A 26979-nucleotide genomic window follows, 5' to 3' on the forward strand; every position below is an offset into this window, starting at 1 on the left:
GGGCAGTGGTTCCACTCTGGTGAAGGATGCAGGGCACAGCGGGACTCTAGAGCCAGATTGGATCGTCAGGACATGCCACCAGGCCTGGCCTCAGGACAACACTGGTCCCCCTGCTCCAGCTTCCTGGGCATCTCTGAGGATCCTTGGCAGGAACTGGAACTTCCCGGGCAACGTACGAGGGTGTGTGTCCGGAATAGGGGAGATGTGGATGGCAGAGGGGCCTGGGCCTTTTCCTTCTTTGGGGCACCACGTCCTCCTGGGGTGGGAGGAGGACACTCTGCAGCCTCCAGGCCACAGTGCTAGGTGCAATCACTTCACCTCCCAACAGGCCCTGAGCCCCACCATGCTGTGCACAGCCCGTGGGGATACGCTTGCTGCTGGGCTGTGCAGGGAAGGATCACAGCAGCCACACAAGGTCTCCAGCCTTTTATTCATACAAGGACACAAGAACATATGTCACCAGCTGATACCACACGGCAGGACACAGCAGACTGGCCACTGCCTGGCTAGCCCTTCCAGAGATCCATGTGAGGTGAGGACAGCACAGGCCCCATTGGGTCATCCCATGCAGCACAAGGGCACCATCCTGGCACACCACATCACCGCCCAAATCCTTAAGTCTGGCTGGCCCTCGCCCACAGGGAAGGAGGCCCTGGGCCCAGTCCCCACCCCAACACTTCATGGTTAGCATGGGGTGAGTGTGCCTGTGGACTGGGCTACCTGGTGGAGCTCGGCTGGAGGCCTGGACCCAACACACCAAGAACGGTGCCAGGGGCCCTGACCAACAGCCAGTGGCCTCTCCAATCCCTCAAGGGAAAGCAAAGCGGTGCTAAGCAGCCTGCTCAGGACCCTGGCACTGGCCAGGACGGCTGTCCCTGCCCATGCTGGCTCCGCATCCCCCGGGCCCTCTGGGCCCACCTTCTCCTTGCCTGAGCCCCTCTCTGGCAGGGTGCCAGGCCCCTCCCCAGGGCTGGAGGCAGCTGGGGCCCAGGAAGGAAAGCCCCCAGGCCTGTATGAACAGGGGGTAGGCCCAGATCCTAGGCTCTCAGGAGGTCATATTTCAAAAGCTATTTGGGAGGAGCCGAGAAAGCTCCCAGTGAACATGTATGAGAAGCATCTGTACATGTCTGCACATCTGGAAAAGCCCTTAACTGTCAAAGCTCCCCCAGGCTCCCTGCAATGCCAGGGCTCACTGGCCCTGAGCTGAAGTTTCACCTACCACTCAGCATCCCTGTGGCCAGGTGATGGCCATGGGTTGCCTCCAGCCCTGGCCTATGTTACCCTGAGCTGGCCCCTGGCCCTGGGTGGGGACAGGAGGGAGGATAGGTTGCTCCTCCCACATCTTAAAGTCCCTATGCAGGCTGTGGACCCAGCCCGGGTGTGAAGGGGAGGCTCACCTTTGCAGAGGGCCCCCGCTTGCTCTTCCTGGATGGCCAGGAGCAGCAAGCCCACCCACAGACAACTGAGTGCAGAGCCCAGGATGCATGGCTATGCCGGCTGCTGCTCATGGCACATGTGAGGCCCCGCAGCTGGTCTTCGACAAGGAGGTCTGCAGGGACCGGCAGCACCTTGCCAGACAGGCTCTCACCTGACTCCGGGTTCTGGGGGGGCCTATGGCATCACAGGGTGGAGGCCTGACTGCATATGAAGGGTTCGTGCATAATCTCAAAGGCCCTCAAGGTCTCAGGTGACAGAGCCCTGACGCCCTCTTGGGGATTCTTGGGGCACGGAGGGGTGGGCCCCACTTTCTGACATGGGGAGCCTCTAGTTGTCATGGAAGGAGGCAGAAGAGGAAGGCACAGGCTCAGGGTGCCTCCCCACAGGCCCTGGCACTGGTCAGTGATGGTGCAGGGAACTGGGGAGAGGCTTGTGGGCAGACAGGGGCCCAGGAGGGAGGGCCCCCAGGCCTGCGTGAACAGGGGCAAGCTCAGATCCTGGGCCCATGGAAGGTCCCTGAAATACATGGCTTTTGGGGACATTGTTCCCGGCTGACCTGAGGACCTCGCACAAAATTAATAGCCAGGGTGACAGCAAAGCCAGACCTGTAGGGCCAGTGCCACTCACCCTGCCCTCAGTGCGTCACAGACAGCAGTCCCTTGCTGTCCCTCTCTGTCCTGCCCTGGGCCTCTAAGACGAGGGGAATTAAATATTGTCTGTTCGTGTTTTGGCAAAGTCAGTCCTTGGCCTCAGTCCCTGGGGCTGGGAGCAGTTACCGCCACCGGGGCCTGGCCGCTGAGAGAAGCAGGGTGAGGAGGAGGACCAGGAGGGCCAAGCAGGGCTGGGGACAGCCTGCGGCTGAGGTCTTCTGGCCCTCCCGCTCCGACAGGCCGGGGAGGGCGTGGGTCAGGGTTGTCCGTGAGCTGGAGTTCTTCTTGTTGACCCTCCGGCCGCAGATGTCTTCGGGGCAGCCGTCCCCACTACCTGAGCTGCTGCTGCCGTCGTCACCTGGGGAGAAAAGGAGGCTCGGGCAGGCCAACCTCGCCCTGGGACCCCAGGTGCAGTGTTCCTGCGGGTGGGCCTCCCGTGCTAGGTGGCGTCCTGCTCAGGGCAGCTTGCACTGCCTTGGTTTGCCAAGGCCGGATAGACATCCTGGCCAGGTCTCAACTGTGCTTGGGGACTGGTAGGGGGCTGGGCAGCAGCAGTGCCTTCAGAGCCACTGGAGGATTAGGGGCTAGAAGGGCCCCTGCCCTGCCCCTTTTAGCAGCGGGGTGGGGCTTCATGGCACCCCCATGGCCCTCAGCCCCCTGGCATCGTCCCCACCCCCAGCCGGTGCCTGGCCCTCACTGGCGTCCTGGAAGTCTGCATCCTCGCCATTGTAGGCGCTGCGCAGCCGGTTGGTCATGATCTTCAGCTGCATGATCTGCTGGCGGATGGTCATGTCGGGCTTGGTGATGTCCACCTCCACCTCGGGGTTGTTGATCTGGTTGGCCAGGCCATCACCCATCACCTCGGGGAGATACCTGGGGCCAGGAGGGCAACCCAGGGTGACTGCCCGAGTCCCAGCAAAGTGGCACCACCCAAGCACTCCCCTCCTCCCGCCCAGGTGATGGCACGTCTGAGACCCCCTCCCAGTGCCTTTCAAATGCCAACGGGAGCCCATGAAGGCCCCATAGCAGTGGGTGTGGACACACTGCATGGTGTGTGGGGCGAGGAGTTGGCTTAGGACAAGGATTTGGCCCTCATCCCAGCTTTCTGTGTCTGCTGTGTGCCCCAGGTCAGATACGGCTCTGTGCACCACACAGCACCTGGTGCCTCAGGTCAGACTTTGGGCCCACTGAGAACTCACAGGAGGGACGACCTGTGGTCAGCCAGGTGGCACCTACCGGCCCTTGGCCATCCCGTTCCAGCAGCGGTCGTCACTGGAGGCACTCATGGCCATCTTCTCACTGCACAGTGTCCCTGGGAGGCTGATCCAGAAGTCCTGGGCGTCGCGGAGCTGGGTTTTGGCTTCAGAGACCTGCAGGACAACAGTCAGGCCACTGGGGGCCCTGGCCCTGCCTGCACTCCCCTCCCCCATCCCCTAGGGCTGGGCCAGCTGAGGGACCACTCACCAGCCTCGCCAACATGTCTACATATGGCTTCTCCTGTAGTGCCAGCTTGCCCCGTGGCCACTTCTCCTCAGACCCTGAGCTGTGAGGGTTCACCTTGGGGTTCCCGCAGCCCTGGATGACCTGGGGGGAGACCACAGGGATCCTGTAGGGGCACGAGGCCATGTCTGGGACACCCCTCCCATGCTGACCACACCCTCCTGCCCGCACCTTGGCCGTGAGCGTGTCTCTGTTGTCCAGGAGGGCATTGATGGCTTCCGCCAGCCACAGATGCACGCTGCCGATGACGATATCTGAGCCCGCCGGTCCCCAGAACTTGTTGGTGATGAGCACCATGGAGTCTGGCACAGGTGTGGGCACACACAGGCAGTTTGTATGTCTGCATGCTGGCCCACCTTATGTCAATGCGTGCAAGCACATACATGTTGACATGAACATACAGCACTGGCCTACTACACGTCAGTTCAGGTACATGTCAGCTCACACATGTTGATATGGATGCATGCTGGCTCCATATGTGTATATATCAGTGCATGTGTGTCAGCATGTGTCCTTGTTGACTCACACCATGCTAGCACATATGCATACCAGCATGTACATATTGTCCCACTACATGTTAGCACATGTGCATGCCAGCTGACCCACATATCAGCAACATACATGTTAGCTCATGCATATGTTAGCCCACTGTGTCAATACATGCTGGCATATGTGCATGTTGGGGCATTTGCCCAGTGGGGAAGGGAAGGAACTATGACTCCATAGGGCTCCCTCCCACACAACTGCCTATGTCACACCATCCAGACATTTAGAAGGAATCCTTGCCCCTTGACCCCGAGGACCACCTGCCTCCCAGGGCCTTGGCGGCATTGGCAGGTGGTGGCAGTGAGGGCTCACCCAGAAGGTTCCTCCACTCGGCGTCCAGGTCGGCCTGGTTGGCCAGGCAGCCCTTGAGGACGTTGCGGCAGTAGTCGGGGCAGGGCCGGGCGCCGGGGACCCCCAGGCAGTGTGCGCAGTACAGTAGCTTCATGACGGCCCTCGAGCACTCAGGGCCCAAGGGCACCTGGAGAGCCAAAGCAGCCTCAGCACCTTGAGGTGGTGCCCAGCCCCCCAAGAAGCCCCAGGGTAGGGGCTCTGGATGGTAGTCAGGTGGCCTCAGTTCTGCTAAAACCACAGTGGGGCCTGGCCTGGCCCTTCTCGGGGATTCTGTCTCCTCCCGAGAGGGTGCTGGCCATGGGGGCACTTACCCTGATCATCACTCCCTGGCACACTGTGTCACTAACCCTCCCAGGGAAGCCTTCCTGGAATACAAATGCCATGCAGATGAGAGGACCAGAGTCAGGGCCGAGGGGTGACTTGGTAAGGACTGCAGCTGGATGGGGAGGTGGCTCACCCCCAGGGCTGTCTGGTCTGAGACGAATGCTCTCCCACACCTATTATCAGGCGAGTCTGACGTGGGCTGCCCAATGGGGCAAAACACCCGCGGTCTGCCTGGCCTCGGGCCCCAGCCTGCTCTGGCCTCCTGTCGCTCTAGTCTCCTGTCCTCCTGACCTCTTCGGCTGGATCAGCATCAGCCCTAGACCCTTCTTGCTTTCCTTCCTGCCTGACACCCAGCCTGGCCAAGGACTAGACCAGGGGTCCTCAAACTTTTTAAAGTGGGGGCCAGATCACGGTCCCTCAGAGAGCTGGAGGGCCGGACTATATGAACTACTAATTCCTACTGTAACACCTTGGCTGTGCTCACTGCCCAAAAAACCTGGCGGGCAGGATCAGACTCCCCTGGGGGCTGCATGTGGCCCGCGGGCCGTAGTTTGAAGACCCCTGGACTAGACAGTGGGTAGGCTGCCCAGAGTGGAGCTCACATCTAATGTGCTGTTGTTGGAAGGTCCCTGGGCAGCAACCCAGGGTCAGAAGGGGGCCCAGGGGCCCAGGAGGCTGGGATTTGAAGCAGAGGGGCAAGGTTTGGGTCCCCAAGGGGCTTCTGAGAGCCCTAGGCAGCGGGGCGCACCTGGGCCACCTTCCGGACCACGTCGCCAGCCACACCCAGGCCCTGCACAAAGGAGCGTGCGGCCACGAAGGCGCGGGTGGCCCTCAGGCGCAGCTCGCGAGGGGCATCCCCGAAGGGCCGCAGGGGCTCGGCCTGCTTGCCCAGGCAGTCCAGGTAATCATCGGGCAGCAGCAGTTGAGGGTGCAGTTGCCTGAAGAGGCGCTCAAGCAGGCGGGCCCAGAACTCAGCCAGCGCGTCCTCCAAGTGCAGGTTGGCCCCACGGTAGTAGAGGCGCAGCTCCGCGTACAGATCCCGAAAAGCCTTGGCGTTTTGTGTGTACAGCTCCCCGAAGGCGCCGGGGAAGGAGTCCTGCAGCATGCGCTCCGAGTCATTCAGCAGATGCTGGAAGTAATCTGGGCATGGGGAGGTGGCCGTGAGGTCCCCACACACAGGGCAGACCCAGGAGGGCTGGGTGTTTCGTTCACGTCCCACCCACCCCACCAGGTGGTGGGGGAAGGCTTTCTCTGAGGCTCATCATCCGAGGGAAGGACAGCATGGCCGACCCAACAGGAACAGGTGGGCTCTAAGGAGCTGAGGCCAGTTAAAGCTGGCCAGGACCAACAGGCATGTGGAGATGACCTCGGGGTCCCTGGCTCCCTGGAGTCTGTGAGGCCAGCTGTTGTGGACAGGAGTCCAGAAGCTGGGATCCACCGGCCTCAGCCAAAAGCCACTCAGGCCCCTAGATCTCTCTGCTCAGGCTTGCTGCCCCATCCCTCCAGCACTGCCCAGTGCCTTCTCCTTCCACAGAGATCTCAGTTCAGAGGCCACTTCCTGGTAATCCCCCTCCCTCTAGTGCTCCCACTTAGGCATCATCATGTTGTCCTGACATTCACTGCTTAGGCTCTCGGCCCTGGCCCTCGCTTCTCTGCCTCTGAGGGACTCGGAATGAATGACAAACCGCCAACCTCTTTCTGCCACCACCCCAGGGCAGGCCCAGCACTCCGGCCCAACCCCCTGTTGCCCAGGCCCAATCTTAACCCTCACACTGAGCTCCCTGGCTCCAGGCCACCTGGTGGCAAGCACAAGGCTGGTCTCAGGAGAGCACAACCTGTGAAAGGAACCACCTCTCGGGCAGAGGAACTCCCCTCTCAGGGCCTGATGGAAAGGATGGCTCCACACCGCCGAACATGCCCGCGGGCTGGGCTGTGTTCATCACGGGTGGGTGCAGAGGCCTCAGGCTCTGGGGCTCATGGGTCCCTGCATGCAGATAGCCTTCTGCTACTGGGACCCCCAAATCCAAGACCCAGCCCCAAAGCGCTACCCCAACCCCCCTCTGACTCCACCTCACCAAGTGAGACCCTGCCCCCCAGCTCCTCCAGGACACTGGTTCGGTGTCCTGCGGTCCGGTCCCTGAGCCCTGGGGCCTACTCACCGTCGAAGCTGCGCAGCTGAGCTGCCAGCGTGGCCTGCAGGGTGTGGCTGCTGTCCAGGAGCGCAGTCTCCAGCTCAGCACGGCTGCGGTTGGCCAGGTTCTCCTCCATCTCGCTGGTGCAGCAGGTGTAGCCTTGGGGGCAGATCCGCAGGTGCTCACCTGCAGGTACGGGGAAGGGGGTGCTGTGTGAGACAGAGGAGGGGTGGGAGGCTGGGGGGCATGGACCCAGGCTGAAGCAGCCATGGGACCAGAACTGGCCTCAGGCTGGTGGGGTCTCCTGGGCAGTGTGGATGGCAGGCCCCAGAGTGTGCACAGCTCAGGTGCCGGTGCCTGGGTGAAGGCAGGGTGGGGCCTGAGTGTCCTGTGCAAACCCCAGGCCATCCTTTGCATGTCTTCACCTACAGGCCCTCCTGGGAGAGCCTGGTGGGTATGTGCACAAAGGAGGGTGCAGAAAAGTGAGCCCAGGGCACGATGGTGGGCATTATCCCCACCCTGCTGCCACCCTGCACTGAGGAGGGAGGGCCATCCAGGGGTCAGGAGCAGCTCAAGTCACCTCTGTACCCCAGCACAGAGTGGCCTTGAGGTCCTGTGTGTGGGGTTGGGGATGGGCTGCCAGACTAAAGCTCACTAGAGGAGGCTTTCAGCCTACCTAGTGTCCCTCGCCTGCCCGGGCCCAGGCTGAGGATGGGGAGTGAAAAAGGGATCCCTGAGGGGTAGGCAAAGCAGCCTCAGCCTCCTCCCCCAACACCACCTGGGGTTCAAGGCCCCACTGAATAGCAGGCCTGGGTGGACCCAATCGACTATGGGATGCCTGGTCACAGACAGTTCTGGGCTGGCCAGAGGCACTGGCTCCAAAGGGTGCAGACTACCCAGGTCAGGACAGGCTGGGGAACAAGTCTGCCAGAGGGCCTGATGTGAGCCGTCCCTGTCAGCAGGACGTGTACCCTTCCAGTGTCTGTCCCCCTTTCTGCACCCTCAGAGGCCCATCACCCCTCCTGCCGAAGGTTCACAGCAATGCCCTGTTCAGTTTCCCTGGCCCGCCAAGGACAGGCTGAGTCAGCACAGCCTGGCAGGAAGGGTCACTCAAGGGAGTGGGAACACTGTACCTTTTAAAACGTGCTAGTCCCGGTTTTATAACAACTATGGTTTTGAGGTGGGTGTTGGGATCCCATTTCAGAGACCAGGAAACTGAGACTGGCAGAAATTAGGTTTCGGAACCAGGTGGCTCAGGCTGCAGGTCCCCACACCCACTGGGGCACCCTGAAGCCCCACTGGCCCCATCCCCTACTTACAGCCCCCTTCCCAGCCCACTCACTCCCCAAAGGGCTGGTGCTGGCCTGGGCTGGGCTGGAGTGAAATGCAGGCAGGGTCTGTCCTGGGCATACGCTGGGTGGACCAGGGCCTGGGGGTCCCCTGTGCACAGCTCTGGGGTGGTGGCAGAGCTTCCAGGGTCCTGAAGGAGTCCTGAGGTGAGCAGTCCCAGGTGGCTGATGTCAGCACCTGGCCCAGGGCATGAACTGGACAGAAGCCTGGGCAGGGGGAGGGGATAGCCTGGAAGTGATCCTAGCAGGTCCATATGAGGGGCTGTGGCCCCACCTTGGGTCAGTGCTGACAGACAGATGCAGCATCAAGATCACCTGTGTGCCCACACCTTGGAGAGCCCCAGGCCCAAGGAGGTGCAAAGTCAGGAGTCTGGAACCTGGCCCCGGGGTGAGTAAGGCTGTTCAGGTCTCCTGGGAGCCAGCTGGAACGAGACATGCAGCCTGCCCCCCCAGGGCCTGGCAGAGAAGAGGTGCCCCATCCCTGTCCTCCTTCCATGGGGGGACGGGCACGCCAGGCAGGGAGGGCTGGGACATAAGCACTTTCCCAGCCACCACCCTTCCCTCTCAGCTGCTGTCGCTGACTAATGTGTGGACCAGGACCCTGGCCAGCAGGGGCAGGATACAGAGCCCGGGGCCCTCTCCCAGGAGTGCCAGTCGGCAGAGCAGGGAAGAGGGTAGAACATGGTGGTGGAATGGTGTTGTGTGCAGCCAATTAGGAGGAACCTGAACCCCCTACCCCATACTGACCAGAGGACCCCCATCCTGCCAGCCTCCCCATTAACAGGGACCAGGAGAGCACCCTTTGGCACCTGCTGCTCAGAACCATCAGGCTCCTGGAGGTGCTGGGGGTGGAGGTGGATTGGGGGCATGCCCTGGGGGAGAGTTGCCAGCCTGGGCTCAGCTGTGAGGGGGACTCAGGCCAGGCTGGCTGGGTCCTGGAGCAGCGGGCTCTTCGGATATAGCTCTTCAGACGGGGGCATATGGGCTGCAAGGGCATATGCACTTGTGGGCCAGAGGGGCAGCAGCATCCTGGGCTAGCTGACCTCCCTCCGGAATCGCCCTGGTGCCCCGGTGGTCACCTACCCTGTCCTGACATCTGACATTTATGTAGACAGCAGAGAGAGAGGCTCAGTCCACAAGTGAGTATAAAACACCAGATGTGGGGAACTCCCCCAGAGAAGGCTCTGTTAGCCCACCCGCCGCTCACAGGCATGAGCTGGCCCCACGGCCTTCCTGGCCACCTCGCCCAGCCGCCAGTGACCTGAGCTGTTCCGGTAGCCCCAGCACAGCCCCCGTCCCTCCCTCCCTCCTCGGACACACACGGGAGTGAAGACACGGAGCCAGAGCTCGGGCACCGGCCTGAGGCCCCCAGGCAGGCTGGGCTGAGGTGGTCCTCCCAGCCTGCTCAGGGCAGACTCAGCAACTGGCAGTCAAGGTGCGAGGCTTTACCATTCCCCTATGTCCAGCCCTGGCCCCTGTCGGCCTGGGTGTAGGTCACCCGTTGGCCCTGGACATCAGGTTGGCAGAGGTAGGCTCTGCAGGGCACCCCCTTGCAATGCAAGCCTGCCCCTCCTGGTCAGAGCCAAGTAGCGCCGGAGGGTGGTCTGCCAGAAGGGATGAGCTCCCTGACCTTGGAGGTGTGCAAAGCAGACTGAGGGATTCTCCACTTGCCATTCCAAACCTTTCTACTCCCAAACACCTACAATTTCTCTCAGCTCAATACCTGGAGAAGCGTGAGGACCAGGGCAGGGGTCTAGTCCTGCTCTCCCCACAATCCACTCGGAAGTCGACCTCTCTCCGCCACCCAAGTCCCCCCGACTTGGCCTTTCCCTCCCCACTGACCCCTCCCGGGGCACCGAGGCTGCTCTCTGAGCTGGCCAGCGAGCCTCCCTCCTTTCTGCCAGGTCCCTTTGCTAGGTTCTTGACAGCTGGCTGCATCCTTCCAGAACTCTCCCTTCCCTCAGTCTTTTGTTGCTGTTTTGTGTGTGTGTGTGTGTGGGGGGGGGGGGGGGGGAAGAGCTGTTTTTTCAGACCGCACATCCAGCTCCTCAGTTAAGTACCTGCACTGGCTTCTCTGGCTGGGGTTCAGACTCACACACACCCCACCCCCCCGTCTTTGGCTTCTCCTTACTATCCTCCCCACCCCGTCAGTCTGTAAGCATCACACCCTCCTGCCACCTGCTGACACAGCTCTCAGCCCTCCTGTCTTAGGGCACTGACAGCCTCCAAAAAGTGTCCCCATCCCTCAGGGGGATGATGGTGCCACGCCAAGCCCATCTCTCCAGAAGCTTCCACGGCTCACTCGAGTGTGCAGACTTCTGCTCAACCACCTTTAAAGCCACATCCCAGATGCTCTGCGCCCACTGACCCAGCCACCGAGTCTAATTTGGGGCGTCTCTGGTATGGAAAGGCAGGCAGGGCCCCTCCCCACCTCCCCTCTATTCGGTCCTGGACCCCACAGCAGCCTTGGATGGCTGACTTCAGCCAGGGGTGCAGAAAGCTTCCCGAAGCAAAGGCCTTTCTCTGGACAACTGCCCCCTGCCCACTCCTGCTCCTGGACCCCACCCAGCACCAGGATCAGCCGATCCTCCTGGCACGTCCACCTGCCTGCTGGGCGGGAGCACTGGACAAATGATGGAGGTTTCCTGCCCACTGCCCAGCTCCAGACATTTTTTCCTTATCTCTGTCCCCCCCCCCCCCCCCCACACACACACACCTCACCTTTGGCCCCGCCAGTCCCCATGCCGCTGTCAGCCCCTCCATGAGGGTGGCCTCAGACCCACCTGGGAGAGGACATTTCTACCCCCTCCCTTACTAACACATCAACAGCGGCAATAGCCCCTCCCCCTCAGTTCCCAGCACCCTTCCCTGCCCCTCACCCACCACTTCACCCACCACCCAAAACAAAGCCCCTCCGCCAGTTCAGCCAAATGACAGCGTCACCAAGGAGCCCCTCTGCCACCGATGCGGAGCCTCCATCACACAGTGGGACCTGCAGACTCATCTACGCTGGGTAGGAGGGGTCCGCCCCCCAGGACCACCAGAGGCTCCTGCTGCCGGAGACTGGCCCAGGCTACAGGCGGCGTTGCGGGCAGCCTAACAAAGGCCGGGCGGCCCTGGTCGCCAGCGCCGCGGGGGTTCCAGGCGCCCAGGTGCCGGCCACTGGCCACAGGCTGGGTACGGAGGACCGCACGCCCCGGAGCCCGAGAGAAGGCGAGGGGGTCTAGAGACGCGGCTGCGCTCTTGCGCAGGGAGAAGGGGGTGCTGCAGGGAGAAGCGGGTGCTGCTGCAGTGGGCGCGGTGGCAGGAGGCGGAGGGCAAGCCGGGCTGCGGCAGGGCGGGGAAGGCGGACGCCGTAGGGGGCTGCTGTAGGCAGGGGGAGGGGAGGAGAGCGAAGCGATTGGCAGGGAAGGGGCTTGCCGCAGTGGGTGCGGCAGGCAGAGGGAGGGGGTGGCTGGGAAGGGAGCTTGCAGCACTGGAAGGGAAGAGGGATGGGCTTGACGGAAGAGGAAGGGAGGCTTGATGCAGCAAGGGGGCTGCGGCTGGCTGCTGGGGAGCAGAGAAAGGGGGTGAGAGGTGGCGGGACACTGCGGGGATACTGGCGCAGAGGGCCATGGGGACGGGGTAAAGGTGGGGTTACTGACGGAGAGAATGGTCGGAGAGGGGATGCAGTGAGGATGGAGAGATCCAAGGAGTGTGGAGAGAGGCGAGCGGGCTCATGATGGGAACAAGGGTGGAGAAAGGGTGGGGATGCAGAGGGCGGCCAGGATGGGCTATGGCAGGGTGAGGGTGTGGTAGCATGGGCTGCGGAGGGGGTGATGGGACCAGAGGGCTGGAGAGGAGGACGGCGAGAGGAGGACGGCGCCATGGGGATGCACTGGAACGCGGGGATGGAAATGGCTATGCGGTGGATGGTAGGCTGGGGCCCGGGCGGGGTCCCCCAGCTTGGATCCCAGCTCCGTGGACGCCTCTCAAGCCTTGGCCCTAGAACCCTTCCAGGCGGCGGCGGCGGCGGCAGCGGCGGTGGCTGCAGCTCCAAAGGCGGCGGCGGCGGCGATGTTCCCGGGAAACGCGCGCGACTCCGGGTGCGGGTAGATGGGGGTCTAGAGATCCGGCGGGAAAGGCGGAGGAGCAGGGCCCAGCTTGGAGTGCTCGGAGGAGAGAAGCCGGAGCAGGCCAGGGCGGGAAGACGAGGGATCAGGACTCTGCGACCGCGGCCAGGGCAGTGCCGCAGCCGCACTGGCGCGCACGGCGAGGGCGGCTCCCCGCGGGGACGCGCCTCCTCCCACAGCCCCGCCCGCCGCGTTCGCGCCAGCCAGGCTGCCCCGCGCCCCCGCCTGCCGCCTGCCGCCTGCCTGGCAGCAGCCCACAGCCCCTGGCTTCTCTCAGCCCTGTAACTACCAGGTGCCCACTGGGGCAAACAGCAGAGCCCCTCCTGGTGCTGCTTCCCATCTGGCTGGAGGCTAGGCCCTTCCTCCCTGTCCCCCTCTGACACAGCTGGCACAGGGTGACCCGTGTTCAAAGGACCCAGGGTCCATTCAGGGATGCTGATGAGGCTAGGGGGTGGGTGATGTCAAGTTTCTCTCCTGGATGGAGAGCGGCACTGACCACCTGGGAGTCCCCTCTCCCACTGACAAGGACCAGCTCCCCTCTGCTGTCTGGGTGCTCCAAGGCCATCACCAGTCACCCGGCATTCTTGGGCAGCCCATCCAATCCACCAGTCTCTCACTTCCACGACCTGGGCCTCCATCCCGAGGTCCTGGACCTGCTTCCCCTAGGAAATACTAAACCCCACTTGGCCACAGTCTCCCCTGGCTCAGCCCCCACCTCCTGGGTCACCCTCCCACACCTGGGCCCCTCCCTGGACCTCATGATGGTGCCCATCAATACCCTCCACTCCCTGTAGCCCCAGCCCTGGCCTTGCCTTCACTGTGCCTGCCAGCCCCACTGGAGGAAACCTCCTGCTGAGCCATCCTCCCCTCAGTGCAGCTGCCCAGTGTGTGTACCCCCTCAGTCAGCCTGCACGTGGGGACACGGAGAGACTTGCTGAACAGGATGCTCTCAAGCAAAGTGCCCTCGCCAAGGAAGGACACAATACCCAAGACCCTGGAAGAAGGGTTTCGCCAGGTGCTCTCTGCGCTGCCTGGCTCCTCCTTAGGGGGCACCAGGTGAGGCGGTGGGCCCCATGAAATGTGGGCCTGGTCACAGCTCTGGCTGAGAGGTCCCCCCCCCCCACTTGCCTCTCCACAGCTGCTGCAGGGTTCAGGAGTAATGCTGTAGCCTCAGGATAAGTTAGGGACTAAGGGGACTCTGGGTTTGCACCTGTGACCCCCAGGTTTTGGTGAGGGCCCTGGCCCTGAGATGCTCCTTAGACACCTCACCCCCAAGCCAAGCTCAGCCCTGCCCAAGCTGTGCTGCGGGGGAACACCTGTCAGGAACAGGTCTACACGCCCACCCCTCACAGCTCTCCCATCTAGCTTCCCCTCCCCGCACTGCTGAGGAGGCCCTGGGATGGACTGGTGCTGCCCCTCTGCCTTGTCCAAAGGGGACATCCTTTTACTAGCAGAGGGGGCTGCTGCAGCTCGGATCCTCTCACCCACGTTCCCCACAAAGACGCAGTGCAGGCCCATCCATCCACCCTGAGAATGCCAAGCAGGCAGAGCTGGGCCAGAACACAGAGAAGAGCTGCCAGTGCCACCAAGGGAGCCTTCAGGGCAGGCCTCCAGGCAGGCATGCCAGCCCCTGTGCGGTCACCCCCATTTGCTGCTTGGGCTAACGCCTCCATTTCACATGCCCTTCCCCCTTGCCCCGCCCTCTTTCAAGGCCCACTCTCCTCTCCTCCAGGAAGCCTTCCCAGGACCCTCTGGCACAAAGCACCAGCCCTCCCTTGCAGTGTCTGAGTCCTGACAGGAGGCGGCACTGCTCTGCCTGCTGTGGAGTCTCCCCTTCCCTTCTCTGGATTCTGCCCAGCACCCAGGCCAGAGCTGGTACAGCATAAACAAACATGTAAATAAATAGAACCTTTGCCCAGCGCTGGCATTTAAGGAAACAACACAACACTTTCATTGCCCCAGAAACTGGCACCTCCCTGGCCCGTGACCCCTCCCCAAAGGTGGCATGACAACCAGCAGTGAGGCTTTGAGGGAACCTTCAGGATACGTAACCACCCCACGAGGGGTCTCTTCCTGTCAGAGGCCTGGCCGAGGTCCTCCCACTGAGGTGGAGGGCTCCCTATGTGCTATGCGAGGGCCTCAGCCATCTCCAGGTTTCTGAATCATTTAATCTTCAATGTTTCCTCTTTCCTCCTCGAGCATAACCGAGCCAACCAAGGCAGCTAAAGTGGCATGGGAAGTCACTCAGCTTGGAGGAGAAAGGGACAGGGCGCAGCCCAGCTGAACAATCCTGGCCTCCCACCTATCCCTTGGATTCCAGTCCCAGGGGAATTCCTGAGCTGGCAGGCAGACATCTCCGCTGAGCAAGCTGCTGATGCCTCCTGGAGAGGCAGGCTCTGGCAGGAGGGCTCCTGCCACTGACTCAGCATGGCCACCCAGGCAGCGGGCCATCTCCAGCATGCACCCAGCTCTAGGTGTGTGGGTGCCCAGCAGGGAGCCCAGCCCTGCAGGCAAGACTGGAGGCGGGGGGGGGGGGGAGCGGGCGGGGGGGGAGGAGGAGGGGGCACTACAGGTACAGGACAGGACACAGTTAGATGGGAATTTCAGAAAAATGATGCATTATCTTTTAGTGTAAAAGGAATTGGCCCAAAAGAATGGAAACTGGGGCTTCAACAGAACCTGTACACCCCTGTTCATAATAGCATTATTCACAAGAACCCAAATGTGGAAATGGGCGTCCACTGATGGATGCGTGATTAACAAAATGCAACTTGTCCACACAACAGGAATTACTCAACAAGAACTGAAGCACTGACACACGCTACAGCCCAATAAACCTACGGAACACCGTGCCCATGGAAAGGAATGACACACACCGTGAATTCCACTAATGTGAGGGTGGGCGCCAGGGACTGGGGGAAGAGAGGAGAGTGGCTGTTTAATGGGAACAGTGAATATGCTTAATGCCACTCAACTGTGTAACTAGAAATGGCTTAGAGGGTAGATTTTGTTATGTATATCTTACCACCAAAAAAAGCAAACAACCTCACTCCAAACATTTGGGATATACTTATACTAAATATGAGAGCATACTTATGCTAAAATTTATTTGTTGTTTATTTGAAATTAATTTCAGGACATATACCACAGAATTATTCAGTTTGTCTGAAAATTCCAATTTAACTGTATCCTGTAGCCTTATCTGCTAAACCTGACAGCCAGTGGTAGAGCATGGGGAGAACCCTGACTGGAGTCACACAGGCCCCCATCGTCACTTGTGGGCACACACACATGTGCACCCATCCCGTGGAGTCACCCTGCTTGCCCGGTTCCCTAGAGGTGGGACCTGCTGTGAGTCCTGGGGGCAGGAAGGAATGTGAAGACCATCTTATTCCCTGGCTTCTCTAGTTCCTCTCCTTGGGATGGTCAAGCTGGAGCACCATCTGACTGGGCCAGGTCTCTAAGGACTCAGGGATCTGCTGCCCTAGGTACCATGTCTTGGCCCCTACCCTGCCTAGCCGCTCCCAGCAAGCAGAGTGGCACTGGGACCCCATACAGACAGCCCTCGGCAGTCAGACCTACAGCAGATAGCTGAAGTGATGGAGCCACCCCATACCCAGAGAGAAGCCAGAGTGACAATGACCAGGCCCATATGACTTCTCTGAATCAGGCTGCCAGATCCCCAGGCTCGACCACAGACTGACCACATGTGTGTCCCCCTGACACTGTCTCCTGTCCCCCTCTCACCTCTCCACAGGCCCTGCAACATCTTCTGGGGCCTTTGTCCAAGGCTCCAGTCTAAAACCCAGCTGCCATTCTCCAAGGCCCCCGAGAGCCCCTCCTGAAGGTGGCAGGGCCCTGTGCTGAGGGGAGTACTCCCTCACTGTGGGCTGCTCCTCCAGGAGAGGCCTTAGCCAATCCTTCCCCAAATTCTTAACTTCCCAGGGGCAGGGCCAGCCAAGCAGGAATAGAGACACCATGGATGGCCACACCCTGGAAACAGCAATGGGTGCCCAAGGGCAGTCCTTCCCCTCCAGCCTAGACCTCCCTCAAGTCCTCACACCCACAGTATGGCTCCTCAGCTCGGCCAGGTGCAGGCTGGACCTTCCTCACCAGCAGGCGCCTTCCCCACAGCCGCCTCTGGAAGAGAAAGCGGGCTGTCTCTCCAACAGCTGCTCCCGACATGGCACTCTGGGTAGCATGAGTTCTGAGCTGGCAGGCAATGAGCAGCCCACTCCAGAAGGCAGGCACTGCTACCTACCCCAATTCACAGAAAAGGACATCGAGTCACAGAGCAGTTCAGCAATCAGCTCAAGGTCACACAGCCAGTGAGTGTCTTGGGAATGCCTGAACTCCACAGGCTGGCAGGGTCTTAGCAGGGCAGATTTGGGCTTTCTCTGGGGATCCACCTCTTTTCTAAGATGACTGCCAGTGAGAATTACTGGCCCTTGGCCAGGGCATGGCCTGCCAGGTAGCCCAGCAGGTGGCCTCCCTCAGAACTCCTCCCTCCTTCCTTTGGTTCTGATGCTACGTTCTCAGAGCAGTCCTCCAGCCTTCCCTGCATTTTATTTATTTATTGATTTATTTTATTTTTTAAAATATATTTTATTGATTTTGTACAGAGAGGAAGGGAGAGAGACAGAGAGTTAGAAACATCGATGAGAGAGAGTCATCGATCAGCTGCCTCCTGCACCCCCCCGACTGGGGATATGCCCACAACCAAGGTACATGCCCCTGACCGGAATCGAACCCGGGACCTTTCAGTCCCCAAGCCGACGCTCCATCCATTGAGCCAAACCGGTTTTGGCCCTGCATTTTATTTTTGTTAATCCTCACCCGAGGACATTTTTCCATTGATTTTTTTTTTTTTTTTTAGAGAGAGTGAAAAGGAGAGAGAGAGAGAGAGAGAGAGAGAGAGAGAGAGAGAGAGAGAGAGAGAGAGAGAGAGAAATATCGGTGTGAGAGAGATACTACATCAATTGGTTGTCTCCTGCATGTACTCTCCGACCAGGCTGGTTGGGGTGGAGTGGGGGTTGAGCCTGCACCGAGGTATGTGCCCTTGACTGGAATTGAACCCATGACCCTTCAATCCATGGGCTGATGCTCTAGCCACTGAGAAAACTGGCTACGGCCTTCCCCACTTTTCTGTGCATGCCAAGTGCTTGCCAGCGAGAAGGCCACAGCTCACAGCAAGAGCACTTACGCCATGCTTAGAGCTCAGCCCCCTTCCCAAGTGGGGAGGGGTCTTAGCTCTACAGCCCAGTGGTGAAGAGGACAGAGAGTGTGATTGCAAACCCCACGCACTTGTCTTAATTCACACGTTATTTCTCTTCTAATTAACAAACGTCAGGTGTGGTCACTGGTCATTGTGGACAGCAAAGCCACAGGTTGTGAAATTTCTGATTCTTGTCTGATCCCTGTGCATTGTTTGGGGCTGCATTTCAGCACAAAGAACAGCACCCAGCACACAGTAGGAGCTCTAGGAACACCTACTGAGTGATTCAGAGACATGACGTTTCCTCGTCCCCATCACTCCACCTGTCACTGGTCAGGCTCCCACTTGGCCCCAAATGCCTGGAGACCCTTCCTGTTCCTGTCCTGTACCCAGGCTCCTTGGGTGCAGACACTGGGGCTCCACCAGCTATCCCTGGGCCCAAGGCTGTGGACCCCTTCTCAGAATACTGTAACGAAGTGCAACATTATGCAGAGGGTCACGAAGGAAGCCAGGAGCGGTGTGGCAGTTATCAGAGTACCATTATAAATGTGACCTGGGGCCACAGCGCTTTCCTGCAGCAGGTCTCATGCTGATTAGAATCAGAGCTGTGGCAAGTGTAAGTGGTATTTTGAGCCATCTGTTTCAAAGGTGAAGGGACAGGGAAGGCTCAGCGGTTCCTGTTGGTGACCAAGTCCCAGGCACCGAAATGCCGCTGTGCCTTGTTAATAGTGACAGGAAAGGTAGCTTTCAGTTAGATATTAGGGAAAAAAATGGAGATCTAATATTTCCATTGGGGTGTTAGGTCACTCCAAGGGAAGATGTCAAGACACCTGGAATGTGCTGTGAGTAGCCCCCACCAGGCCGAGGAAAGGGATCAGGGATGTGTGGCTGAATTATTTAAGTCTTGTCCCTTTAACTTCTGTTGGTCCAGTGTGTCCTACACTCCATGACAACTGGAAACACCAGTGAGTGCCTGAGCCAACGCTGGCAGCGGGTGGCATCATCTTTCTCCCCAGAGCCTGGCGGTGGTCACAGGAGGGTGGGGTTATTTCTCCAACCCCCAGAGCCGGGAATGTGCACCCAGGGCCCCAAAGGCTTGAGGATGTACTCGGACGGCACATGTGGCTCACCAGGCCCTGATGGCTTCAGGTGGCCCTAGGCATTGAGGATATGTTTAGACACAGGATGGACCTGAATGGCCACCCCAGGCCCTGACAGGGGTCCTCAGTGTTGGGGATGTTGTCTGAAGGTGTGCACAGACCACATACCTCCACAGATTTAGGCACTGATTGATAGTGAGCCCAAAACATGTGGCCCCAAGGTAGACTCGGGGCCACAGTGACCTCCAGGTGTACCTGCCAGGGCCTTGCTGCCCACCTCGGAGGGAGACATGCCGGTCTGCAGCCCAATCCAGGTGTGGAGGAGACAGTGCCTGCTGGGCACTCGACTGCTGGGTTCGGGAGGGTTTGGCAGCCTCAAATGAGTTTCTCACTAGATTCTCATCTTCCAGGAGGCAGGGACCATGGTGTCTCATCTGTGTGTCCCACAGAGGTGAGCACATAGTGGGTGGAGGGATGGGTGGGTAGGTAGGTAGATGGATGGATGGGTGGATGAAAGGATAGATGAGGGTCCTGTACCTCCCAACCTGGCCAGCCCTCCCTCTGAACTTGGGACCACACATCCAACACCTTCAGGACAGGTCATGTGGATGCCCCGAAACAAGGCAGGCATGCATGGCCTTGCCCTCACCCACTCCTCCTCCCAGTGCTGGCACCATCACCTGGTGCCCACACCACACACTTGGGGCAAACCTGGGCCAGGGCAAGAATGACTCACTCAGCAAGCAGGTGGTGGGGCCTGGCTTGGGCCATTGAGGTAATGAGGGAGAAGCCACTTACTTGATGGATAGTGCTCCGAGCCTTTCTGGGACTCAGTTTCTCCACCCGCACACTAAGTGGTTAGACCAGATGGTACTCAGTGTGCCCTATTGACACCCCCAATCCTGTTCACTCTGGGAGTCTTGGAGGAGCCTACAGGCAATGGGCCATAGGAGGTCAGGGCTTGGCTGAAGGAGGTAGGGTCTGGGACCGAGGCCTTAGCCAGCTCTAGGGTACCCCTGGCAGATGGTAAAGAGGGGAGGAGATGAAGGGACCCAGATCTGGGGCTCCTGAAGGACCTTCCCTTACCAGTCCCAGACCCTGCTGTGGCTGCCCTGTCCACCGGCTGGGCCCTGGGCCTCGTCTGCACCCAGATTCCTGTGCTGATGGAGGCTTGCCTTGAGATACAGCTGGGTGGTCTTCACCTAGCACCAGCCCCGAAGCACTGCTTGCTGGTCTTCTGTCTGCCTCCTGGCCTCCACCTGGGGCCTCAGGCCAGTTTGCAAAAAGCCTGGTTCCCTCCTCTGTTGGTCTTATGTCTTCTGAAACACAGCAAGGGTGTCTGCCAGGGCCTCAGGCCTCTTGGGGGCTTAGGTCAGGGCAGGTGGTGAGGGAATAAGATTGATGGAGCCCCCTGGGGCTTCCCTGTCACCCAGCCAAGCCCCAGAACCCAGGGAGCATTTAGCACAAATGAGCAGCAAGCTTCCCCATGCCGCCACGTGCCTCCCTCCTCTCTCTCTCTCCACACCTCGCCTCCAGGCCCCTCAACCCCTCCTTTCTCTAGGACCCTGCCTGCCTGCCCGAAGTCCACCGGGGGCTCAACGCCTCTCCTGCACACTGTGTCCCCTGCTTGGAGGCCCTTCTGCTTGCAGGTAGGGACCCTGAGACTGTTCAAGGCACAATCCTAGACCCACCTAGGATTCCAGCCACTGGCATCACTCCTGATCCCCACAAGGGTCCTAAGGCTGGCCCTTCATTGCCCGCCCTGGTTCCCAGACAGGCTACAAGAACTGTGGGTTGGGCCAAGTTACCAGGCTCTGAGCATCTATCAAAGTGAGTGCCACCTCACTTACATACACTTTGACAGGAATGGAGAAGCTGAGACCCACAGGGGCAGGGTTCTGGGCAAGGACTAAGCAGCAGCACAAAGCCTGAAGCCTAGGACACTCAGGCCAGGACTATGCCCAGAAGCCTTCGGGTGGTCCTGGGGATGCTCTGACCACCATGCTATCTGACACCAGGCCTGAGCCCCTGGCTATCTTCTGGGGTCACCATCATTAAGTTCTCAGTGGCCACAATCTCCACCCACCACCCACAGGAAGTGCCTCCCCCATTAGAATCATGGGCCCCAGGACCTCTGAAGGCGACCTCCCTTGAACATGGGGTCCTTGCAGATGGAACTGGTTAAAATCAGGTCATATGGGAGTTGGGTGGGCCCCTTTGGTAGGACTGGTGTCCTTATTTTCACAAAGAGAGATCTGGAGGCAGACACAACGTGAACACCATGTGAAGGTGAAGCCAAGGAAGAAACACCAAGACAACGGCAGCCTCCAGAGCTGGGGAGGCCCCGCACCTTGATGTTGGCCTCCCAGCCTATGAGCTGTGAGATAACACACTTGTGTTGTGTAAGCCACCTGGCCTGTGGTGTCTATTCTGGCAGCCTGGGGAAGCTGCCACACTCCCGACCCCTGGCACCTGGCCCAGGCCTGGCACAGGGAGGCACTCAGCATACCTACTCCCCAGACATGGGGAGCACCCCAGAAAGTAGAGCCTGCAGGGTGCATGTGTTGGGGATGCCTGGGGAAGCTGGGAAACAGGGCCAAGCCCCAATGGAGGAGGCATGAGGAGGGCCCCGTTGGCGGAAGGGAGTGCATGTACCAGGAAGGTTGGCCAGCCAGGAGCCGGCCAGAGATGATGTTGAGGCCTTAGGCAGACTAGGGGAAGGAGGAAGGCTTGCCTGGGACTCCCAGAAGCTCCTAGACCCACCTAGGATCCCAGAATTCCTGCCTGGAGAGACTAGGTGTGAGCCCCTCACACCCAGAGTTTCCCTGCATCCCATTGCCTGACGGGGCTGGAGGCCTGGGCCCTGGCCTGGGAGCCTAGCGTCCACTGTGTGGGAAAACAGGCCAGCCTGCCTCTCACCCTTGGCTGCCATGTGCTCCCACCTGGGAAGGGGGAGGGGCCTAGAGAAAGGAGGGTGAAAGACTTCAGCATCCCCCCCACTGCACAACCCCCACTTCCAAGAGACATCAGGCAGCTCAGGGCACCTGCTCAGGCCTGTTCCTAAGCACACACAGGCAGGAAAGTCTGCCAGCTGGCATATGGATGAGGAGCTGGGAGCCGGGGTGGGTGGCCCTGGGCTGGCACCCTCACCTCCTGGGTTTGTGGGCAGTAACCTAACCCCACAGGGCTATGTTGGCAGTTAGATATGATCGGGGCTGGCACCTGGTGCCAGGCATTACATGGGCAGGGGCTGGGAACAGGCAGCCGGCCTGACGCCTTCCAGACCCTGACACGGGTCTCACGTCTTGGTGTGAAATCCCCCTGAACCAAGTCTGGCCTCGGGGAGGAGGATCTGGCTTCCAGTAGAGATGTTCAACTTGTCACTACCCAGGCAGGTCTAGGACTGGGCAGGGCAGACACTGGTGCCAGGTGGTCTCGGCAAGCTCCTCTCCCTGCCTGTCTCTCCATCCAGGCCAACCCTGTGCCCATGTGCATGGGAGCTCAAGCAAAGGCGTGAGTACGCCCACACACCCACTGCGCTCTCCTCCTGGCTCTGAAGCCCAGCCCACGTGTCCCCAGCCCCTCTCCAGGAGGCCTCCTTAGCCTGCAGGCCTGCCAACCACAGGCTGGCACTGTTTCTAATTAGTGCAGCCAGTGTACCAACAAAATGACCACCGTCTCCTAGGCTTGCCTGCTCCTGCACAAGAAGTTTGTCCCATGATTCCCTGGGGAATTGGCCCAGCATGGTGCTGGGGGCACATGAGGGATTCTCCTCAGGTGGCCAAGAGCTCACTGCCAGGACATCCTTTCCGTACACCTGGGGTTACCTGACTCAGATCCCTGGTGCTCAGAAGCAGCCCTGCTTAGCAGGACTGGAGCAGCAGGCCCCAGGGCCACCGAAGAGCAGCCTTCACTGTACGGGCACCCTGGGGCAGTGGGGGGAGGCACAGGAAAGCAAGGCCCAGCTATGTGTCAGGATGGATGGAGGCAGGCCTAGGACAGGGAGGCTGGGCAGGGCTGGGACTAGGAGGAGTTTTAGGGGAGAGTTTAGACTATTCTGACACAATCTAAAAACCAGAGCCAACAAGAGAGTGGTCTGGCTGCAAGCCCCCATTTCAGGCCTCAGGACTGGGACTGGGCAGCCATTGATGCCATAGGCCTTAGGTCAGCAGACTGGCTCTGGACCTCAGAGCTCCACGTGCACTGTGAAGGGAGTAACGTGGCTCATTTGAGCCTCAGTTTCCACAGGTGATGCACTAAGACCTTCCCCTGTGCACTAGCTAGACCCAATTCCTTGAATCTGGCTCACGTTGAGGGCTTGTCTCAAAGGCAACAGACACGCTGTCACCTGGGGGTCTGGGTGACCCCTCCAGACTCCAAGGAGGAACAAGGGGGAAAACGCAGCCTGGAGTACCCACCTAGTGCTCAGGCAGCATGTTCCCCCTCACACACCCTTTCAGGGATCGGTGAGACTATTACCATTGTCACACGTACAGAAATAGGCACAGAGCTGAGCGGGTGGGAGGACAATGTGGCAGGGCCTGCATCTGAATCTAGGCCCAGGGGACACCCCACCTCTCGGAGGAGCAAGCGATGTGTCCAGCACAGAGGCTCCAGCAAGGGGCCCAGACCATTGCATCAGGCAGGTAGCCCTGTCAGATCCTGGTTCCCATTCTCCCGGCCGCCCCCTTACCCCTCCAAGCCCCGCCCCCATGCTGGGGATGATGAAACCTCAGCTCCTTGAATGGCGGAGGGAGTGAGGAAGAGCCAGAGGCACAGACCATCTTGAAGATCCACGCCAGGCACACAGTAGGCTTCTGCCTTCTGAACAGGATGGGGAACACAGACTCTCTGGTTTGGGGATAGGCTGTGTCCCAGGTGGCCTGCAAGAGCTCCAGTGATCATGGCTGAGGGACAGACTCAGGGTGGGTTCTAGGAAGTGTGGGGAATGCCCAGGGCTTCTGAGTACCCCTCCACAGAATCTGTGTCCCCACCCAGTCACGTGGTCAGAGTGGACACAGAGAAGCAAAGGTTTCTGCTAAGGGGTCTGCTGATGCTCACCCTTACTGGCAGGTAGTCCCAACCCTGGGGCAAAGAAGCAGTGGCCAGGTCTTATGTGGCACTGAGGGTCCCATGCCCCCACTACGCAGAGTCTGGCACATGGCAGGACAGGCATGAGTCCCCAGTGAATGTTGACCTAGACCCTCCTTGACACCAGGAGATGGACCAGGTTCTGCGGCTACAACAGGGGAGTATGCAGACCCATGCTCCCTCACCCCTGGACCCCAGTGAAGGGTCAGAGAGACACACAACGAATTGTGCCAAGCATCGGGAGGCCAGGCAGGTGCTCAGGAAACATCTGGGGACCAGAGGCAAAACCTGCCAGTGTGCATTCGTGATTCAGCACCGCAGAGGGATCCAGCCTGGCCCTGCTCACAGCCCTGGCTTCCGTGCAGCACTCCGGCCAGAGGGAGGGCCGCCGGGGCTGCGTGCCCCCCAGGCCTGCGTCTTCCCATGTAAAATGGGCTGACAGCAACCTTCACCACCACTGGGACCAGCAGTCCCCAAACCCACACAATCTTTTCTTAGAGCCCACCACCATTTCTGCTCCCTTGGGCAGAGGCTGAGAGACCACCCCAGACCCACGGCTGCCCTTCCTCCCCTCCAACCACAGGGAGCTCCAAGTCTCCATCCTGCGTGACCTGGGCCAGCTGAGTGGGTCGCCAAGCTAGAGAAGTCTGGCTGTTGCCCTGCAGGAGAGGGGAACTATGTATATAGCAGAGCTCCCTAAGAACAAGCGTGCTGCCGAGGGGCCACCAGAGGGCAGCCGGTCCACGGAGGACCGGCTGAGTCACAAGGAGCGGGAGGGGAGAAGACTGGTGGCCGCTGCCTTGGGAGGTCAGTTTCTTTTGTCCCACGTGGCGCTGGCTCTTTCCTCGGGGCTCCCAGAGGGCACTCTGGAGTTGCAGAACTCTTGGGGGGGGGGGAGGGTTGCGATTTGGAGAGGGGACATGGCAAAGCAGCTCTCCCGATGGAGGAGCCATGGGGCAGTGGCAGGGAGGTCATGGTCGCTGGCATTCCAGACCCAGAGGAGGGTAGTTCCCGGGAAGCCTTGGCCTGGGCAATGCTTGGACAGCTGCTGGGTCACCACACTCCCCCGGCTGGATGGACAGCGCCCCACCTCCACCCATCACCCTCACAGCAGCGCACTTTGCTCATTCTCGTCCTACTCACGGCATCCTCCAGCACCGGGGGGACAATACCCAGGCCTCCACCCCCACCTGGGCCTCTCCAGTTCCCCAGTTCTCTCCTAGCCCTTGGCAGCCACCCAAACCTTGCCACTCTGTCTCTCGGCCTAACTAGGATGGAGGCTGCGGATGCGAGCGAGTTTAGGAAGGCCCCCCAAGGACACAATGGCTGAGTGGGAGTGGACATGTGGAGGAGGGCAGTGGAGAAGGCTTCTGTCCAAGATTTGGGGCTGGGTGGGTGCAGAGACCCTGGTGTCTGGGGAGGGGTCCAACAGGAAGGCCAGGGACATCCAGGCAAAAGTTCCTCTGTGTGTGTGGGAGGAGCCGGGGGGTGGAGCAGGAACCAAACTGTGCAGAAGGTCTGCTGGCTCCGGGGGCAGGGGGGAGGGAGGCAGCCCCTGACAAGGACAGGCAGGTCAGCGCAGGAAGGTCCCTCTTGGCGGGGGAATCTCTCAAGACAGCCTTCTGTGTGCCCACCCTTCCTGGGAGCCCCTCAGCCCGCAGGTAATGCAGGGCCATAGACCCCCCCCCCCCCCATACTGATGCACTCCCCTCTCGTTATTCCTGTGGACGTGGCCGGTTCATGTCTCCCTCCCATCTCACTGTTTGAGTATGGCCCTTACCTGCCTCGCCCACCCCAGTCTGTGAGGCACACGGACGCAGGGCAGTTTGATTTGAGGATGAAGTCTGGAGTCTGGGAAGTCCTTAGTACACTACTCCATCTCCCACCCTCACAGGCATTGCCTCTGCAAAGCTCCTCAGAATCCAGTAGGGAGGGGACGGGCAGGGCTGTCCGGCAGCTGCCGGGCTGAGGCCACCTGGGAGGGCCCATGCTCTTACAAAGAAATGTCATGGCCCCTGGGTGAGATCCAAAATGCTGGCTATCTGAATCTGGAATCAGTGTGCTAGGCAGGCAGGGATGCCAGGTGGGCACAAGTTTGAGGGAAAGAATCCCTGGCAGGCAGCATTCCTGCTCACCAAGGCAGGGCTCGCACCCCCACCCCCACCCCCACCGCCTTTAGGCAGCCTTTGCTGGGGATCCCGCGGGGATCCCCAGCCCACCCGGGGGCACCTCCCAGAGAGGCCCGCACAGTTGAGTGGGAGTTCTAGCCCCAGGCCACAGTCAACTGCGCCCCAACAGCCCACTCCAGCCCCGCCGCGCTGCGCCGGTGGCCGCGGACGCCCCGCTGGAGCCCTGGCCGTGCAGGGGGCACCGTGCCGGGGGCGCCCGGTCACCGCCCTGCGAGGACAACTCCACGGGAAGGAGCTGGTGAGCCTGTTTGGTGCTGGTGGAGACCGACCGGAGCGCTGGAGACCAGACAGAGGGAAGGCGGCAGGGGCTGGGAGGCGAGGGCCCGAGGGGATGCGGGCAAGGGGAGGCGCAGGGGTGTTACTTGGAACTCGGCGGCCGGACACAGGCGGCGGGATTCGGGCACCCAGGGCGAGTGGCCGCGCAGGGCCGACGAGGGTAAGCAAGGTCCGGGGCCCGCAGCCCTCACTCACCCGAGATCTCCGCCTGGGGCACATCACTGAGGCTGAAGCCCTTGGCGCCGTAGATCTGGCGGACCTCGCTGCAGCTTCGGCTCTTGCTGGCTGGGTCCCCGCGGGCGCAGGAGGCCAGCGCGGCGGCCGCGCACAGCAGCCACCAGCCTCCGGCCCGGAGCTCCATGGTGGGGCCGCGGCGACCCCGGTCGCCTGCCGCCGCGCCTCTCTGGGATCCGGTGGGGCCCGCGCAGCCCCGGCCCGCGAAGAGCAGAGCCAAGGTCCCGACACGCGGCTCGCAGTCGCAGACGGCGGCGGAGACAACAAAAGCCGGAGGCGGCGCGGGGCGCGCAGGGCTCGCGGACCGGCTGCTGGGTCGGGCCGCCCAGAGCGCAGCGGGCGAGCGCGCAGTCCCGGCTCGGCGCCTCCCCCGGCCCGGCCCGGCCCCTCGGCGGCCGCGGAGAGAGGAGGGGAGGGGAGTGCAAGGGAGGGGCGCGAAGGGTGGGAGGGGGAGCCCTGGGGCGGGGCGCGGG

At 60.7% G+C, this 26979-nt stretch overlaps 1 protein-coding gene across 1 annotated transcript; it reads right to left on the reverse strand.

Annotated features, from left to right (window-relative positions):
* Positions 1–411: 411 nt before the first annotated feature.
* On the reverse strand, positions 412–26774 carry GPC1 (glypican 1). Its single transcript, XM_084892378.1, has 9 exons — positions 26468–26774; positions 6968–7126; positions 5557–5948; positions 4446–4611; positions 3759–3889; positions 3552–3671; positions 3324–3457; positions 2785–2960; positions 412–2445 (listed from the first exon to the last, which is right to left on the reverse strand). Exons 1-9 carry the CDS (start codon positions 26631–26633, stop codon positions 2210–2212), a joined length of 1680 nt encoding a protein of 559 aa, XP_084748504.1. The 5' UTR covers positions 26634–26774; the 3' UTR covers positions 412–2209.
* Between the last annotated feature and the right edge of the window lie 205 nt (positions 26775–26979).

Source organism: Pipistrellus hanaki, assembly GCF_964339955.1.
Source record: "Pipistrellus hanaki genome assembly, chromosome: 8".
Classification (NCBI taxonomy): domain Eukaryota; kingdom Metazoa; phylum Chordata; class Mammalia; order Chiroptera; family Vespertilionidae; genus Pipistrellus; species Pipistrellus hanaki.